The sequence below is a fragment of the Tasmannia lanceolata genome, unplaced genomic scaffold (genome assembly GCF_043159265.1).
Source record: "Tasmannia lanceolata isolate RefF3 unplaced genomic scaffold, GAP_Taslan_0.1 ptg000003l, whole genome shotgun sequence".
Classification (NCBI taxonomy): Eukaryota; Viridiplantae; Streptophyta; class Magnoliopsida; order Canellales; family Winteraceae; genus Tasmannia; species Tasmannia lanceolata.
This window is the reverse complement of record NW_027518680.1, coordinates 34,283,399-34,302,967: the sequence shown is the minus strand read 5'-3', so window position 1 is coordinate 34,302,967 and position 19,569 is coordinate 34,283,399. Positions and strand designations below refer to the sequence as shown.

The 19,569-nt window shown below is 41.4% G+C and overlaps 1 protein-coding gene across 1 annotated transcript in view; it reads right to left on the bottom strand.

Annotated features, from left to right (window-relative positions):
* The window catches only part of LOC143869728 (zinc finger BED domain-containing protein RICESLEEPER 1-like), a 64,548-nt gene that overhangs the window by 43,597 nt on the left and 1,382 nt on the right, over positions 1–19,569 (bottom strand). Inside the window, exons 3-6 of the mRNA XM_077376289.1 lie at positions 18,351–18,987; positions 18,168–18,222; positions 17,871–18,021; positions 16,228–16,326 (exon numbers count right to left, since the gene is read on the bottom strand). Coding sequence (XP_077232404.1) covers positions 16,228–16,326; positions 17,871–18,021; positions 18,168–18,222; positions 18,351–18,987 — 942 coding nt within the window. The remainder of the gene's footprint in view (positions 1–16,227; positions 16,327–17,870; positions 18,022–18,167; positions 18,223–18,350; positions 18,988–19,569) is intronic.

Here is a 19,569-nt window from a genome sequence, read left to right as displayed (position 1 = left end):
ATAATCCAAGGACTTCTAGATAATGTCAAGTGATGAACACCTTGGAGACATGCATTCCAAAATGAACTACTATGACTAGATAGTTTTATCTTAGTCGTGTGAGGATATTCATTTTAAACATTTTTGGAATACATCAATTTAACCCATCAAGATTTCTTATGTATTTAATGATAATCATTAAGCACATAAGAATGGGTTAGAAGGACAACTAGGTGCATAGTAATAAACATACTTACTCACCTATGGCAAAAGAGATGTCTAAGAAAGGATTTGAGTAGATTTCCTTAGACATGGCTGTTAACACTCAATTTTACTAGAAATGATATTCTACCTAAGTTGAATATACAGAGATCTAGCAAATGCGAAAATTGTCCTAAATAGTGTTCAAGAATGAAGGGAATGAACTTGAAAGATCAATTTGAACTCAAGGGCAAAAAGAATGTTCAATTTTCATAAAAGCACTTATATGGTTTTCACAGTAAATTTTCTATTATAGATTTACTTTGTGGATGCTAAGTGCGCAAGTGATGTGATTTGCACTTAGATAGGCTTTTAAAAAAAATATTCAATAATGCGCACACACAAAAAAATGTGATTATTTAAGCATAAAGAGCAAAGATACAAACTATTAAGAACATGAATAATGATAAGTATCTAAGCTCAAAATTAAAAGATATATCGTTAAGCTCATGAAAACTAGATACAAAGAGTATTCGGTGAATTAAAGTATCTAGCAGGAATGTAAATGATAAAATAATTTAGTATAACCCCTAAACTAACTCATTCACTAATTAGTTTTAGAGGGATTCTTTTGGAACCCAAATCCCTTTGGTTGCATCTAAGTTTGTTTGTATGAGTGTACCTTTTCTTATCCAAATAAACTTGTTAGATTTCATAATTCTAAGCCTACACTCAGAATTGTGATGTCCAGATCTACCACAATGAGTACAACAGTAATGATTGGTAGATAAGGAACAAATGTAATAACAAGACTTAGAAGTATGTTTATCTTTTTCTTCTTGAAGTCTTTGATTCTTATTAGAGAGTTTTTTATTTATTTGTTCTTCATTTTCACAAACTGTGGACCCCGATCCAAGGAACGGTGAGGGAACGAGTCCCTACATCCTCTGGATCTCCACAACGTGAAGGAGAGCTCTACCAAGGAACTCTCGAAACTGTTGCCACCCTCACAGCATAGCATGAGTGGCGATATAAAAAGAAAGAGATACATCCTGATCATGAGCCAGGGCTCGAAACCAAGATATATCTAAAAATAACTCAGAGTCGTCATCCATGGATGCGCCATGGAACCTAAACAAATGCTCTGTTTGCAATGGATAACCAGAGATACAAAAGGTCCGTGCCTGATGACGAATGGAGAAGGTCTGAAGAGCACCCCCAATTCGCCCGAGTGCGAACACTTGGTCTCTTATGCCATTTATTATTAACCTCGAAGAGTTTTGGACAAAAATTATGTGAAATGGGAACAATCCTCAGGAGTCGTCTATCTAAGCATGCATTTCCTGAGAATAAAAATAATAAGCACACAAAAAATAATGAAAGAGGCGCCACCTAAATATTGCTAGGTTATGAGTGACATACCTAACTGGTGTCTAAGTTCTGATGGACAAATACATACAAGCTACAGCTAAAGGTATAGGATCAGTACCAGAAAGTAAGAGAACATAACAAAACACACAACATAACAAATCCTAAGACTCTAAATGATTTAGCCCGAGTCCTCGGATGGTCTGATGTTCATCCAAAGAAGCCTACGTATCCCCGCCTCCACGAGAATCAAGGCAATGTAGTTCTTCGCACCTATTCTAAACTATGATGCCTAAGACACCTAGACCTCTATCTTAGACTCGATCTAAAAGACCGGACTAGTTATTAAAGCTTCTTGTACGATTATTTAAATTCCAGTGAATTATAGATTTTAGGACACCCTATATGCCCTAACTAAATGCAGGTTAGTCCTAAGCTAATGCAGGTGGTTCCTACAACCTATGTGTAACTAGGCTGTATTTCCTAAGGAAAACAAAGGGTTGACTAACGCATCCTATTCTAGTCATCAGTCGGCGATGTGGATCGCCAACTGACCGGACGGAGGCGCTCCTATAACTCTAGGACAAACCCCTAATTCTAAAACAAACACAAACAAAGCACATAACAAATCAAAGACAAACTCCTAACTCTAAAACTCTCTATCTAGGACAAACTCCTAACTCTAGAGGAAGATCTTGTTGAAAACAAGGTTTTGAAGAAAAAGGGGTAAGGCATTTATTTACAAAGTTTGGCTGGACTTGGGATGAAGATCCCAAGCTGCACTACGTATCTCGTGGAAGAGGATCAAGCCAACGTAGTTCGAAATGAACTCTCCTAATACGCTACAAAACTCAACACTTTAGATTTTTTTAAAAGGTTTTTGATGTTTTCAAATGTTTTTGAAGTGCTTTTATATTTTTGACGATTAAAAGTGTGTTAACACCCTTTCGGCTAAAGGGGATCCGATAGAAGAGCCTCTATACCCACCATATCGCGGTAGAGTAATTTAGAGGGAAACGGGATCCCTAAAGCCTAAGGGGAAATAAATCAAAAATAGCGGGGACTAAAATACCAAAGAAAAGAACAATCTCGAAGAGACGAAAACAAAACTAACAATAGATGAAAAGCTTCCTAAACAAAAAGGGACAGACAAAAACTCTATAAGAAGATCTATTAAACGATCAGTCACTTAGGAAAGGTCCTAACTGGCTAAACACTCTAAGAGGAGAGAATCCCTTAACCTGCGAAAACTCTGAGGCAGAAAGGGAAGAGGCTGGCTCAAGAAACGTTCCATCGTCGTCTTAACCCAAGGAAGTGTTCTCAAAATCGATGACAATATCAAATGCTATTGAAAACCTTGAACTCCAATGAAAGTCCAAAAAACAGGGGAAACTCTAGAAACCTGAATATCAACTGAAAACTTGAAGGGGGGAAAAGGAGAGAAGAAAGGAGGGGCTTCAAGTAATTACCATTACTTTGCAAACACTGATCTCCTATTAAAACTTGAACCGCACCCTCAAAGAACTAAGGAAAAAGGCACACATCTTCAGATCCATATGAATAGAGAGTGCGCTCAACTATTCCATTTACCCTTGATCACCTAATCGAAGAAGCCAACAGTGTCTATCTACAAAACCTTACAAATGAATGGCCGTCACAAATTCACCCAATTAACAGGAAGGATAGATTGGATTGCAAAGCAACTATGATTAGACATAAGGGACATTCAGCTAAGCTGTAGATGAATTTACACAATGATGACAATTCACACACAATTTCATAGTTAAGGAGAAAGATTATTACATTGCTTCCAAACTTAGCAAATTCTGGAACCCATATAAAAAAAAATCATCAAAGCCCGAGATAAGTCGAAGTAGAATATACCGAGCAAACCAACACTATTTCCATCAGAATTCCTTTTAGAGCCACACTCGAGGGATGAAAGATATTATAAGAATAGAGAAACAGAGAGCAAGAGACAAGACCACTTTGAAGGGATATAGAAAACACTGACAACATATCTAACCAGCTTATCAGGGTAAAAAAAAATTCATTTGGATCTTATATTGCAATTCCTAACAAAATGGGATAATTAGACATGTTACTCTAAGAACCAATTACGAATTGCAAATATTAATGTCTCCTGATGATGTCACCGCAATCATACTCCTTCAAATACAATAACTCGTCCCGCTTCTCAATACTCACATGATTGTGAAATACAAGATGAGCTTGTGTAGTTAATGAACATGTTGATATTGAGACTATTTTCCAAAAGATACAGAGGGAGAAATCAATGGTGGGAATTTGCAATTTGAACCACAAAAGAGTTAAAAAATTTAATTCCTTTGAAATATTGCTGACCAAAATCAAACAAGAGTAGAACTGAGCCATCACAACCCTCTTGAAACTTCATTTATGAAAAGTAGAAGAGAACCCAAAATTGAATAGGAATTGAGCTAAATCATCAAAAGCCCTTTTAAAATTCACTTCTATCTGAAGATTAAAGCCACTCATACCACACAGAGAAGAGTATATAAAGAAAAGTAATAAGGATTACCTTCCTTTTGAACTCTTCTCTCTGTAATTGGATTTGCCTCAGCCGCAGATTGTTGTGCGGACAATGATGACACGGGTCTTGCAGGGATGTCCGTTGATAGGTCTAATTCCGAGGAAAATGGTCTGAATTAATGGGATTGCCAGAATTGGCTACTGGAATTCGAGCGAAAGGGTGGTGGCGACTGAGATGGAGGTGGCTGGCCAGAATCGCAGAGGAGGTAAGGGATGTGGGAGTGAGGTGTATAAAGAAGGGGATGAGGTCAAATTTTAGGCTAGGATTAATGAAATGGGTTAGAGATGGTGATGAAAATAGGGAAATGAGAGGTTGAATAGGGGTGGTAAAGGGGGTTCGATCGGATTTAACGGCGGCCGGTCGGAATCCGATGGGTTTGAATGGAAGAAAATGAAATGGGTTTTGAAGGTGAGGGTTTAGGTGGTGAGGGTGAAGGTAGCAGAAAAGGTGGTGGTGGTGGTGAAGACCGGAGAATAGACTAGGGTGGTCGGATTCCGGTGAGAATCCTACCGGAGAAGGATTTGATGGGGGTAAAAGGGTTTGGGTGGAAGGGGCTTTGAGAAGAGAAAGGAAGAAAAAGGAGCTGAAGAAGACGGTGGTGGTGGGTTTGCAGAGGTTGGATTTAAGGAGAAAATGAAATGGGTTTGAGGGAAAATGAAATGGGTTTGAGGGAAAATGAAAATGGGTTTTGTGATGGGAATAAAGGGGAAGATGGGTTTTGGGGCTAGAAATGGTAGATGAAGATGGTGTGTAGAAAGAGATGGGTTTGATGGGGAGATGTGGGTGTGGGGGAGAAGAAGAGGTGGCCGGCCGGAATTAATGGAGATGGTGGTGCCGGCCGAAGTTGGGGGAGGTTGAAGATGGTCGATCGAACGAGATGGGTTTGAAGCCGAATAGGGTTTAGATCTAGGTGGGTTTATGGGTTGTGGCTGTGAAGGAAGGGATAGAAATGGGAGAAAGATCAGATGGGTTTGATGGTGGCTGTGATGGGGGTAAGGGCGGCTGATGGTGTTAGGGTGGTCGGATTCCGGCGAAGTGGCCGGAATCAATGGTGGACGGGATGGAGAAAAGGACAGATAGTGGTGATGGAGGTGGGTCTGGGTTTTGAGGTGGAAGATGATGGGGTAGATCGAGGGGATAATGGGGGTTTTGGGGGTAGAAAAATGGCTTTCTCCTCCTTCTCCTTCCTCTCTCTCTCTCTGTATCTCTCTCTGTATCTCTGTCTGCTCCTGGTTTTTCTTCCTCGTCCTCACCTTTTCTCCCTTGCGGCTGCAAAAATCCCCTCCTCCCTTCAAACCCTAGTTCGTTTAGCATTTAAAGGGACTATGATAAATCCTCACCCCCACTATTTCATGGACAGCCCCCCTCTAATCTATTTACAAACATCTTTTTATACTAGCAGGGGGTGGTCCTAAGCAGAAAACAGGGGGCAAATATTTTGTTTTTCTCCACAAATCCTAGGCCTTCATTTTACCTCTTGCATTGGATGGCTAGGATTAAAACCCTAAAAATATCTAGAAAGCTTCCAAGGAAGCTTCCTAAGATGCCTCCTAACTAATCCTAGCCCCTAACCCCTTAGTAATCTAGATTAGGGCCTAATGGTAACTTGAAGGGAAGAAAAGCATCTTTACTATTTATAAAATTGCCCCAGCGTCGAATAATGCACCCCTCAATTATACTGTACACTAATCTGTGTACCCACATATCCTCCTGGACAGCCCATTACGAAAAATTTGAACTGGTTTTCTAGGCTCCTGCGCACCCCTGTTTCTGGCTGAATCGCCACCCTTATAAACCTGCAACACGACACTTACCTCGTCTCGCTTAGTAGGGAAACGCGCTCGGATCTTGACGAAAATTTACAGGGACCTTGGTGGGACCCTAAGCTAGCCTGGGAACAAATTTGGGATATTAAAACACTAGTTTGATAGGGTTTCTATCCTAACGACTCTATTAGGGTTCGGTCAAAATGGGGTGTCTACACAAACATGCTTATATTTTTCAACAAGTTCAATGTTTGTGATTTCAAGGCTTTTAATTTCTCTCTCAAAGGCATTGCATCTTCGAAATAAGTCAACATTTTTATTTATAAAAAATATGCTTAATTGACTTAATTTTTCATTTCTTTTCAAACTTTCATTTATTTCCAATTTCAAATTTTCAATTTGAATTTGTAAATTAGAAATTAAATGTTTGAAAGAAACTTCATTTGCAAAAGATTTTTGTAAAGTTTCTTTTTGTCTAAGAATTTCATCAGTTTAAAAGAGACAAACATTTTTCTCAAAAATATTTTCTAATGAAGTCCAAATATCTTTTGCATTGATGCAATTTGAAATTTTGTCAAAAATATTAGGAGTTAAACCACAACACAAAAAAATTATAGCCTTTGAGTTCAAGGTCAATAATTTCATATCACCTTTAGTGCATTTCCTTGAAAAAGAAATTTCCTCATCAATGACATCTAAAATGTCAGATTTATGGATTTGAGATAGGCTTGCATTTGTGCTTTCCAAGCTCCATAATTCGTTCCATCAAAGAGTGGAGGAATTAGGGTGGAACGACCTTTCTCAAAATCCATATGGATTGTCATTGGTCTTTTCTCTTGTAGCTTTTTAAAATTAAAAATCACTTTAAGAGCCTTAGCTTTGATACCAAATGAAATACAGGTGTGACAACCCAAGAGGGGGGGTGAATTGGTCAATTAGAAATATTAGGCTTAATGAAGGGAGATTAAAAATTAATCCATTTAATTAAGCACTAATTAGTCTAACCCTCGTTCAAGTAGGCATGTTAATAAATGCTAGGGTTTAGACTTTCTAATCATGTACATTTAACTAACCCTTGTTCAAATAGATATTATAATGCCTAGGGATTAAACATTTCAATCAAGTGCATTTACTAACCCTTGTTCAATCAAAATCACAAATACAAGTTAGGTTAGAGATTACCATTCACCATACGTGCAAGAAAAGGAAAGGAGAAGAGAGAGAAAAAATGAACACAAGATTTATAGTGTTTCGGTCTATCACAAGACCTACTCCACTCTTCACGTCCACGCGCTAGTTCCACTATCTCGATCCTCCTTCAAGGCCGGATCAATAAGCCATTACATGACCAAGCTTTCCCATTCTCAAGGGCCAAAGCGAAGCCCATCTGCACGAAGCCTTCGGTGAGAGGACATACCCTCATATGTCGTCTTCACGAAGAAGAAAAAAAAAAGAAAAAACGAAACCTGCGGGTTCACCCTACCCAACCCATGTTTTGGTGCGTACTTGCGGGTTCACCCGAACAAACCCCTATTTTGGTGGGTTGGGTGACCCGTAGGTCAATTTGGACAAGTAACTCAAATGTCATCCTGTACCCGCAAATTTGCGGGTGGGTTGGGTCGACCCGTGGGCAAGGGTCGATTTTGCCAAGTCTAGTATAAACCGGTAATGGGGGTGAAATTATCCTTCAAAAGAATGTTAAAATGATGGGCGCCCTTGCAAAAAGAACTCCAAGCACGCGTTCATTGGTTCATCTCAATAAAGGGCATTTACAAGGGCACATAAAAGTGGCCAAGGAAAATATGAACTTAAATGAGCAATAAACACCATTGATTGAGATGGACCAATGGGGGCGTCCTTGGAGCTAGTATTTGCAAGGGCGCCCTTCATTTTATCACTCCTCTATTTTTCAACAAGGTGAATTTATCACGTCCCGGTATAGTATAAACTAATACGCGATGAATGGTCCAGATCATTTTCACGATCGCAGGGGTTGGCCCTGGCCCCCAAAGTCTTTTCTTATCACCAACGCGAGCTCTCACGTGAAGCAACAAGTCTGATGTCTTCTTCACATAAGAATTGGAGAGCTGGGAAAAAGAGTTCTAAATGGGGCCCACAACATTTGGATAAGGTTTGTGGGGCCCACAACACTCCTAAATCAATTGGAGAGCTGGGAAAAAGAGTTCTAAATGCTCAAGGACTTTGAGTTGCACTCAAACTCCTTGTTGGATAAGAATTGCTAAATTATAGGATCTACAAAGCAAGCAATTTGTTTCTGTTGGAATATGTAACTTGCCTAAGGGCATTTAGGACTTTGTACATTCCTTTATGTTTTAGTATAAAGATATGAGTCAGGGGGAGATTACCCTAACTCATTCATTTCTCTCTCTATACTCTCAGTTAACATGGTATCCAAGCATTAGGGTTTTCTGATCCCTAGGGTTCTCTATCAGCATCCACCTTCTCCGCCACCCTCACATAGCCGAACCCCCTTCCCTCTCGCCGCGAAACCCTAACCCCAACTCTGGCCAAACTTTCATCTGAGGCACAACGGTACGCTGTCTTTTTCTTGTTGAGAAGGAGTCGTTTCCTCTGAGCCGACGATATCAGCCCCCCATCGCCACTATCTTCTCCTTCCCTGCGCATACCCCTTGATTCTCCCTTTGTTCGCCCCCTTGCAGCCACCTGCACCTCCTGGCCGGAAAATTTTATCCAGGAACGAGGATTTGCAACCCCCCAAAATTTTCATGGAAACTATTTTCTGACCCTCCCCCCCCCAATTCATTTTCTCATAAATTAGTTTACAGGGCTGCAATCCGCCCCGCCCCTGAAATTTTTTTTTTCCAGCCCCCAATTCCTAGGTTTGCAGGTAAGCCCTCCACCCCAAGATTTTCAACCCACATCATTTTTCCTCCTCTTCCTTTCATCCCTCGGTAAAACCTAAAACTCTTTTCTCCCTCTTACTATGTGTTAGATCTTCATCTCCTATCCTCTATGTGCCCCATGTCTTCCCTCTTGTCAAGATTCGTTGATGACCATCATTCTTGGAGCCGCGTCTAGCTTTCTTGGCGTGTCCTACTTTGCCCACCTATTCAGTTGTCTACTGTTATTCGTCTTGATTTGGCTTGTCTGTTTCTTTCTTGCTTGTTGTTATGGAGGAGGTGCTTGACAATCCTTCCACAGGAGTGGCTCCTGGTGTTCGTCCGACACCCTCTTTGGCGTCTTCTTCGTCATCATCTCTCTCTGTGGATGGATCATTCCCACAGATCACTATTGTTATGTTGGATGGGGCAAACTACGTTACTTGAAAAGCAGCCGTCGAGAAGTACCTTATTGCCTGTGGCAGAGTATGGCCCATCACGTCTCTGGGCCATTAATGCTTTTGCCTACTGCGAAACGGATCTGGGATCAGGTAACTCTTCTATACTTTGGCATGGCAAACATTAGTCGGATCTGCTCTACCTATTCTGAGTGGGTGCGTGCGTTTCCGCCGTGGCGATCTCCCTCTTGCCACCCATTACAGCCACTTTGTTGGCCTATGTCAGCAGCTTGATGTTTACATGCCGCTTACCACGGATCTCACAGAGGCTGCCCATCAGAGGGATCAGATCCGTGTTGTGCAGTACCTTGAGAGTTTGGGTCCAGAGCACATGCATCTTCGTCAGCACATTATCGGTTCTGGCGATATTCCTTCCCTTACTGAGGTTTACTCCCGCGTCCAGCAGTGCTCTCCTGGTTATCCAGTGATATCTGTTCCTATTGATGGTTCTGCTCTCGCGACCTATGATGGCAGTACCGTCTGCCTCGTGGTGGGGCCTCCTCTGGCCGTGCCTGCCGTGGTGGTGGTCGTTGTGGTGCTGGCCGTGGCCGTTCTTTTTGCACTCACTGTCAGCGCGAGGGACACTATTTTGACCATTGCTATACCCTGCATCCCGAGCTTCGTCAGGTACGCTCGGCCCACATGGGTGCTACTACTGCTTCTACTTCAGATTCCGCTCCCTCTGCTTCTTTTCCTGCACCAGCGGATTCCGCCTATACATTATCCCGTGCCGATTATGAGGAGTTCCAGCGTCTGAGGCTAAGTTCTCGTCCTCCCTCTGTAGGTTTCGTCCAACCAGGTAGTTCACCCACTACCCTTCTATCTAGCTCAGGGTCATGGATCATTGACTCTGGTGCATCCAACCACCTGACTGGTAACTCTTCTCAGCTTCATTCTTTTCGCTCTTTCTCGTCTCCCTCTCAGTCTATCACCCTTGCTAATGGGTCCACTACACCTATCACTAGTGTTGGTCATATCTCCCTTCATCCTGCTCTTATCTTATCTTCTGTTTTATGTATACCAAAATCACCATTTAGTTTACTTTCAGTTAGCCAAATTACTAAATGTCTTCACTGTTCTGTCTCATTTTTCCATCTTACTGCTTGTTTCAGGATCTCTCGACTGGGAAAACGATTGGAACGGGTCGTGAGGTAGATGGACTCTATCGTCTTGACTGCCAGCCGCCTACTGTCTTATATAGCTCTGTGGATACATTTCAGTGGCATTGTCGCCTGGGGCATCCTTCACTTTAGCGGCTGCAGCAGACTTCTCTGGTTCCCGGACCTTTTTCTAGTTTTCAGTGCGAGTCCTGTGAACTCAGTGCGAATCCTGTGAACTCAGTGCGAGTCTTGTGAACTCGGGAAACACCGTCGTGTGTCGTTTCCATCCCGGGTCATCATTAGTCGAGTGTCTAGTCCATTTGAATTAGTCCATTCTGATGTATGGGGACCCTCTAGGGTCGCGTCTACTACTGGCTTTCGGTATTTTATTGTGTTTATTGATGACTTCACATGCATGACCTGGTTATTTTTACTGAAGAGTAGATCTGACGTGTTCTTTGCTTTTCGCACATTTCATTTTGAAATTAAGAATCAATATAATTGCAATATTAAATGTCTTCGTACTGACAATGCTAGAGAATACTTTTCTGACACTAATGGCTTTCAATCCTATCTCTCACAACATGGGATTCTACATCAGTCTTCATGTGCGTACACCTCTCAACAGAATGGTGTTGCTGAGAGGAAACTTCATTATTGGCTTGAAGTAGGTCGCACTCTTCTTTTTCAGATGAGTGTTCCTAAGGCATACTGGAGTGATGCCCTTCTCACGGTGTGTTTCTTAACAAATCGCCTTCCTTCCTCCGTCTTAGAGGGTGCTTCTTCTTTCGAGATTTTATCTACTGGTAAGGACCAATTTCCTCTGACACCTCGTGTATTTGGATGCGTTTGTTTTGTTCATCACCTTGGACCTGGCCGTGACAAACTCGATCCCCGGTCTGAGCGTTGTGTCTTTCTGGGGTATTCCCGTACGCAGAAAGGCTATCGTTGCTATAGCCCTCGTCTGCGTTGCTAGTTTGTCTCAGCCGATGTTACGTTCTTTGAGTCTGAGGCATTCTTCCAACATGGCGTGGCATCTTTCACTCCTTCTCTCGAGTCCGAGGTCTCGCTTCCCTTACCAGATCTACCTGCTTCTCTTCCGTCATCTCTTGTTTCGGTGCAGGCAGCTTCTACAAATTCTACTTCTTCTGCCACGTTGGAGAAGCCAGCTCCACCTAAAATTACACAGCAGTATCAGCGGTGCCAAGTTACAAATCTCTACCTCCTCTTGCACAATCATCTTCTGAGCCAATGATCCCTCTCTCCCGCTCTTAGGTATCTTCTCTTCCGCCTTCCTCTGTTGTTTCTGATTCTCCTATTGCATCTCGTACGAGATCCCGTTCCACTGCATTTCCTATTTCGAATTTTGTTTCTTATGATTAGCTCACCAGTATCTTCCAGAGCTTTGTTTCCTCCTTGTCTTCTATGTCTTTACCACAGTCAGTGGCTGAGGCTCTTGAACATCCTAGCTGGCGTGATGCTATGCACCTCGAAATGGGCGCTCTTCATAGTAATGATACATGGGATCTGGTTTCCCTACCCCCTGGTGCCCGTCCTGTTGGTTGTCGGTGGGTTTTCTCCATCAAATACCTTCCTGATGGTACCTTCCTTCAGTCCAGTTGCGAAAATTCTCTCTGTACGTGTGCTCCTGTCTCTTGCTGTTAATCATAGTTGGCCTCTTTATCAGCTGGATGTGAAGAATGCCTTCCTCCATGGCGACCTGACTGAGGAGGTGAATATGGAGCAACAACCAGGGTTTTTTGCTCAGGGGGAGACTTCCTCCTACGTGTGTCGCCTACGCAAGTCACTCTATGGCCTCAAACAATCTCCGCGTGCGTGGTTTGGGAGATTCAGTGAGGCAGTCATGCGCTTTGGCATGAAACAATGCGCAGTGGATCACTTAGTCTTCAGTTATCACTCTTCAGCTGGGTGTATTTTGTTGATAGTTTATGTGGATGGCATAATCATCACAGGGAGCAATTCACAAGGTATACAGCGTTCGAAAACTTTCTTGCAAAAGGAATTCTCTACTAAGGATTTGGGTCAGCTCAGGTATTTCTTGGGGATAGAGGTTGCTCGTTCTTCTAGAGACTTGTTCCTATCACAGAGAAAGTATGTCTTGGACTTGCTAAAAGAAACAGGCAATCTTGGAGTTAAACCAGCTTCTGCACCCATGGATCCTAATGTGAAACTCGTTCCAGAAGAAGGAGAATTGTTGGAGGATCCTGGCAGGTATCGTAGGCTTGTCTGTAAACTTATATATCTCACGGTTACTCGGCCAGATATTTCATATGCTGTTGGAGTTGTCAGTCAGTATATGAGCTCTCCACGTACTTCTCACTGGGCTGCGGTGATACAGATTCTCAAGTATTTGAAAGGGGCTCCAGGGAAGGGATTGCTGTTCAAAAGGCATGGCCATATGAAAGTTGAAGGCTTCTCTGATGCAGATTGGGCTGGATCCCCAGCAGATAAATGGTCCACCACTGGATATTGTACATTTGTAAGTGGCAATCTTGTTTCATGGAAGAGTAAGAAGCATGTTATAGCTACGTCCAGTGCAGAGGCTGAATACAGGGTAATGGCACAGACAAGCACATAACTTATTTGGCTACGTTCACTTCTCTCTGAAATTGGCTTCATTTCATCTTCTCCTGCGCAGCTTTATTGTGAAAACAAAGCTACAATATACATTACGAACAATACAGTCTTCCATGAGCGCACCAAACATATTGAAGTGGATTGTCATTTTATCCGTCAAATAATCCAAAAAAGAGAGATTTGTACTGTGTTTACTCGGTCAGGGGACCAATTAGCTGATATGTTTACAAAGTCCTTAAATAAGTCAAAATTGAGTGATATATGTAACAAGCTTGGAATGTATGATATCTACATTCCAGCTTGAGGGGGAGTGTTGGAATATGTAACTTGCCTAAGGGCATTTAGGACTTTGTACATTCCTTTATGTTTTAGTATAAAGATATGAGTCATGGGGAGATTACCCTAACTCATTCATTTCTCTCTCTAAACTCTCGGTTAACAGTTTCCAACACCAACTCTTATGAGATAAGGCCACAAGAGCTGGAGGGAGGCCTCCATACAAGTTCTCCCATATATCTTTAGTGTCGCCACATAGCCTTGGAGGTTTGGGAGAGTCCCATTCACTCGAGGAGTCTCAATTCAAGTCGGTTTCTCAATTGGATTGGAATTGGGAGAGAGAAACAAGGATTTATCAAACCAAAACTCTACTTTATATAAAAGAGAGAGGGGAGAATGAAATTTCAAGTGTGGAATACTCAAAATTCGTTCTCCCTTGCTTCCCCCCTTTGGAAAATAGTTTTCCATCTCTCTCTCCCTCTCTCTCTTCCAATTGAAATTATTTCAAAGAGAAAGGCTTCAAATCAATTTCTCTATTCTCTACAACAAAGGTATTGATTAGATCAGACCTTAAATAGGTGAATAAGAGTTATTCACATCCACAATAGTCTAAGCAAAGAAAAAGAATCCATCGGTTCAACTTGCGGGGTTCGCAGCGTTTAGAACGATCGCAACCGTTCGAGGAGTAGATCAAGCAGCGTGATTCATTGATTTCTTCTTCAAAGAGGTATTTATTTATGTTTGATTAACTTAATTAACTAATCTAGACTCTAGGATCTTGGACAAAAGCAAGATCAAAAGAAAATTTTAAAATTCTATGCGATTTTTGTTCCGCTGCACATAGTGATCTTGCCGGAAGGGGATAACCTTCCTTCAATATCATGTTGATTGTCTATGTAGATGGCATTGTGATAACTGGAGATGATGAGGCGGGTATTCAATGCCTTAAAAGGTCCCTTCGACGGAATTTTGCACCAAAGGCCTTGGTCATCTTCGAAATTTTTTGAGCATCGAGGTGGCATATTCTAGAGGTGGCCTTTCCTTGTCTAAGAGGAAGTACACACTGAACATATTAGAGGAGATGGGCTCCTTAGGAACAAAGCCAGCTGAGGTTCCTATAAATCCAAATCTGAAGCTTTATCTAGATTAGGGGGAGTTGTTGGAGGACCATAGAAGGTATAGAAGACTGGTTGGTAAGCTTATTTATTTGACCGTGACTCATCCCGACATATCTTATGCAGTGGAGTGGTTAGCTAGACTATGAGTTCACCTCATACTTCACGCTAGGGACAGCCCTGCAGATAGTTAAATACTTGAAAGTGATCCAGGAAAAGGCTTGTTTTTCAGGAAGTATAATCATATGAGATTGGAAGGATCACCGGTGCAGATTGGGCAAGATCTCCAGCAGATAGGAGATCGACTACCGGTTATTGCACCTTCATCAGAGGTAATATGGTGTCTTAGAGAGGTAAGAAGAAAGAGGTGGTAGCCATGGCCAATACATGTGGGGAGTTGACTTAGTTGAGGTTTCTACTGTCACAGATCAGTTTTCCTTCTTCACCTCCAGCATTAATCTATTGAGACTGTGAAACTACCAGTTACTCCAAAAGCTTAACCTATTGAAGAAGGCGTTATTTAATCTTTTATACTTTAACACTCCCCCTCGTGTGTGACCCCTATTTCTTTGGGATGGTCTACACGTGGCACATGTGGCCCCACTTATGGGTTTGGTCGTTGCATGTGGATTTTTGCTATCAAGGAGGTTTGAACTCAGGACCTTTGCTCTGATACCATGCGAAACTACCAGTTACTCCAAAAGCTTAAACTGTTGGAGAAGGCGTTATTTAATCTTTTATACTTTAATAGTGACAATAAGGCAGCACTTCATATCGCTTCCAATACAATGTTCCATGAGAGGAAGAAGCATATCGAATTTGATTGTCACTTCAAAGTGGAGAGATTAGCACCGTCTTTACTCGGTCTAGAGATCAGTTGCTGGATGTCTTTACTAAATCATTGGGAAAGTCCAGGTTGGGAGATATTTGTAACAAGCTTGGGTTGTATGACATCTACACTCCAGATTGAGGGGGAGTGTTAGAGGGGTATTTTGTTCTTTACATATAACCCTAGTATACATATAAATATATCATATTATGTCAGAGGTCTCATAACAAACTTCTCTTTATCCTCTCTTTATCCCTCACTTCTCGTCTTCTACTCTCCTGTTCTCTTCTTCTTCTACTTCCATGGGGATTTGGGACTATTGAACACTGCCCTTGCATGTACAAGTAATCTAAAAAAACCCAAGACAGAAAGAAAAATATTATATACATTTCAGCAGTATTCTTCATAACAACAAGAAACTCAGAGGCTAAATATCAAAAAGAAAAAAAAAATACATGTCTTTATTCCCTCTCAAAACTTCAAGCAAATTTAGGTGAATAATGCCTACTAGCATCAACTCAAACAAAGGGTTCAATTCTAACCAAAACCCAATTTTCTAACTTAAGAAATTTTGCACCCAAAAACAAACTACAATACGAAACTTCAAAACGGGAAATAAGGCTTTGAAAAATCATTGTAAACTCCCATAGTTCAAATGGAAAGGATTTCAAACTTCCCTTGGAATCGGATTGTTGCTGGACCTCTGCCGACATTGTGGTGACATCGCTAGTGCACCTCACCCCATCCACCACCCCATTTGGCTAGCTTTCCAATCCTTAGTTGATAGAACTTCATAGCAATGGGAGATGGTGTTCAAAATCTCTCTAGGCTTGCTTGAGATTTCGGCTTATATTTATTTCTTTTCATCTCCAATAAAAAATCATTCACCAAAAAATAAAAGAAACAATATTACATTGAGATTTTCACATATTGAAAAAGGAATCTGGACGGTGCATGTAGTCTACATTCTCAAAAATAGCTACCATGTCATTTTCCTCTAATAAATGGAAACGAAGAAGATATTTCCCAGGAAAAAGTTGACTGATAATAATTACTCAACCGAAGAGAGGAGAAAATATGAAGAGAGGAGAAAATATGTATTACCTGAATGAGAGAATCTCTATCGTAGTGCGTAAGTTTTGGATCAACACGTTGCACTAATTGGGCCATTAGTTCATGGTCATCTTCTAAAGCTGATAGCACCTGGAGAAATTAGATCATGTAAACTAGACTGCAATATAATGAAAATTGTAATTATAGTTACAATTATAGTTACAATTAAATCAATGAAAACCAGACTTTAATAAGGTTTAGAAAGTGGGGTAATCTAATGGGGAATGAGGATGGGTAGCATATAACGGATATGTAAGCTACTTCTACATAATGTAGGGGGTGATCTTGTTGTAGCCATTTAGGGGACAACTTGTCCCTTATTTGGCACTTTTTGGAATAATAAATGTCAATTTAAAAAAAAAATAAGGTTTAGAAAGTTAGTACATGACTTATAATTCATGAGAACCTTAGCTCTCAAAAGAAAAAAAATCATGACAACCTTAAATGAAGTCCACTCAAAACTCAAGCTAGCACATGATTGGGCTCTTTATTTAAAAAAGATTATGAAAATCTTATGTTTTCAAGCTTTTGCTGTGCTTGATGGATTTTTTATGCACTTGGCCAAGTTCTTTGGGCCTTAAGACAAGTCAAATCAGCAAGTTTTTCAAGCACTGACTCAGTTTTTAAACAATGAACTCCAAGTGTGGTACAAGTAAAAGTAAATGAGAAGAGCGGGGAAAAAATATACCAACTAAGTTGTTTCTTCAACAATTTCTGATCTCTAGTGGACCTCTTAGTAGGATTCGAACCCAGATTAAGTTCTTACTCTGTCAGAGAAAAAATAACGGCCCTAGACTCTAGGCTAGGCTAGGTAGGTTGAAAATCTTTCTCCGTTCGCTTCCGGTGACTCAACATCATCCCATATCAGTTGCTAAACGAATTCTCAAAAGGGTCGTCTCATTCGTTCTACCTTATGGGTTTTTCCTCAAGGGGTAAACCAGTCAAAAGTCTTCCTTGCATATACAAAAGTATGCTTCACAAATGAAACGATTTCACAAAAATTCTCGTAGAATCGAGAATGAAGTTTTCATTCTGTACATGCAAGAAGAAACCGTGACACTAAACCCAATCATAGCTATAATGCCTAACACACCCCCCAGGGCGCCAGCCAGCTCTGATCCACCACCGGTATCCCATAAATAGGTAAATTTCAGATGCTTAAGCATTCTTTAGAAAAGTAAAGTCCGCGGAAGGGGGCATGATTTTGGATGTCATGTGAACCTTGGGAAAACCATGAGCTTTATTCTGTTTGGATCTGGATGCAAGTTAACCAAGGGAGGTAGAGATAGAGATAGAGAGAGAGAGAGAGAGAGAGAGAGAGAGAGAGAGAGAAAGTTAGAGAGAGAGAGAGAGGAGAGGATTACCTATGAAATCTTGTCTTTTTTAAGATATTTCATATGAAAAAAGAAATGACACCACGTCACCAGACATGCAATTATTACACCTTTTTTGTTGTCTGGTAATCTCTTTTGGGTGTTACTTTGGCAAAAACGCAAACCAAGTAATCCAAAAACTGCATTTTTTTGCGTAGGGGTTGCATGAGGATCCCTTGCAGTTGGCATCCAAACAAAGCCATGTAAAGATAGTATTTATGGATTGAGAATTACGAACTGACAAAAGTTGTGCATACTTACAAAGGCCACAACAGATCGATGTTCAATACATTGAGCATTTTCAGCACTCACGCTTCTATCAAGTGCTTGTTTTCCAGTAATTAGTTCCATAAGAACAACCCCAAAGGCATAGACATCACACTTTGGAGTCACACATCCATCTCGAGCATACCTGATTGCGAAGGTAAATTGTCAAAGTGGTAGAGGCCAAGAAGGCAGCTTTAGAACATAATAGACAAGCATGTAACATTGCAATGGATGTCTACTACTTGGAATAAAATAAAACTACTTTGAATAAAAAAGAAGTATTTAACTCACTCGGGAGCAAGATAACCAAAGGTTCCGACAATTTTAGATGTTTCAGTTCCAATATCTGGAGAATGCTCAAGTAACTTCACCAGTCTAAATCTCCCAAACTACGCTCTAGGAGACTGTTTTAGGCCGTAGATAGATCTCTTCAAGCGACACACTAAGGAGGACATCTCCCCCTGAGATACATACCCAGGAGATTGCTCCATATAAACCTCCTCAGTGAGCTCACCGTGAGGAAAGGCATTTTTGACATCGAGCCGGTGGAGGGGCCACCCTTGATTGACAACAAAAGAGATGAGAACCCGAACCGAAGGTATCTTTGCAACTGGTGAGAGGGTCTCTCTGTAGTCAACTCCAAAAGTCTGAGTAAAACCTTTGGCAACCAACTGCTATGGGAACGAGTAAGTAAAGCAATGGGAGAATCTGCAGCAACATATGGAGAGGGAAGAAGAGGTACCTGAGAAGTGGGAGCCGGGATCTTTGGCTGTAAGGACGATTGCTCGGAAAGAGGAAGGTGGGCTGCAGACTTCAACCGCCGCTGGTATTTCTTCGTAATAGCTGGAGGCTGTCGAGAAGAATCCTGTGGTACCTGCAAGGAAAGAGAAGGAGAGGCCGCGAGATACGGAATAACCTTAAAAACCGGTACGAAACGAGAAGGAGAGGCCACTAGATCCAGAAGAACCGGAACAGGAAGCGGGATATCCGAATGAAGGGCTGTTGTACTACCCTCATGAGGGGTAGTAAAGTAAGGCTCGGACTCAAAAAAGGTAGCATTGTCAGAGACAAAGGACCGACGTAACCGAGGGCTATAACATCGACATCCTTTCTGGATACGAGAATAGCCTAGAAAGATACATAGTTCAGCCCTAAGGTCCAATTTATCTAAACCAGGACCAAGGTTGTGGACAAAGCACACACAACAAAAGACCCGAGGGATGACAGGAAATGGATCATGGTGAGGATGTAGTACGGCAAATGGGGATGTACCAACAAGGACCGAAGAGGGAAGTCAGTTGCCTATGAAGCATGAGTGGAAGATGGCATCACTCCAATAAATTTTAGGAACCCTCATTTGAATGAGAAGTGTACGGGTCACATCCAGTAAAGACTGCAATCTGCACTCGGCAACTCCATTCTGTTGAGAAGTGTAAGCACGGGAAGATTGGTGAAGGATGCCATGACAGTGAGAAAATCCTAAAAGCTATTGGATTTGGAAAAAATTTCTCAAGCGTTATCAGTGCGCAAACATTTTTAGGTTGCAGATATATTGATTTGTGACCTCGGCATGGAAAGTGCGAAAAGCAGGAAAGACCTCATAGCATTCTTTAAGTAAAAAGAGCCATGTCATACGAGAAAAGTCATCAATGAAGACAATAAAATATCTATATCCAAAATGAGAGGTAGTCCT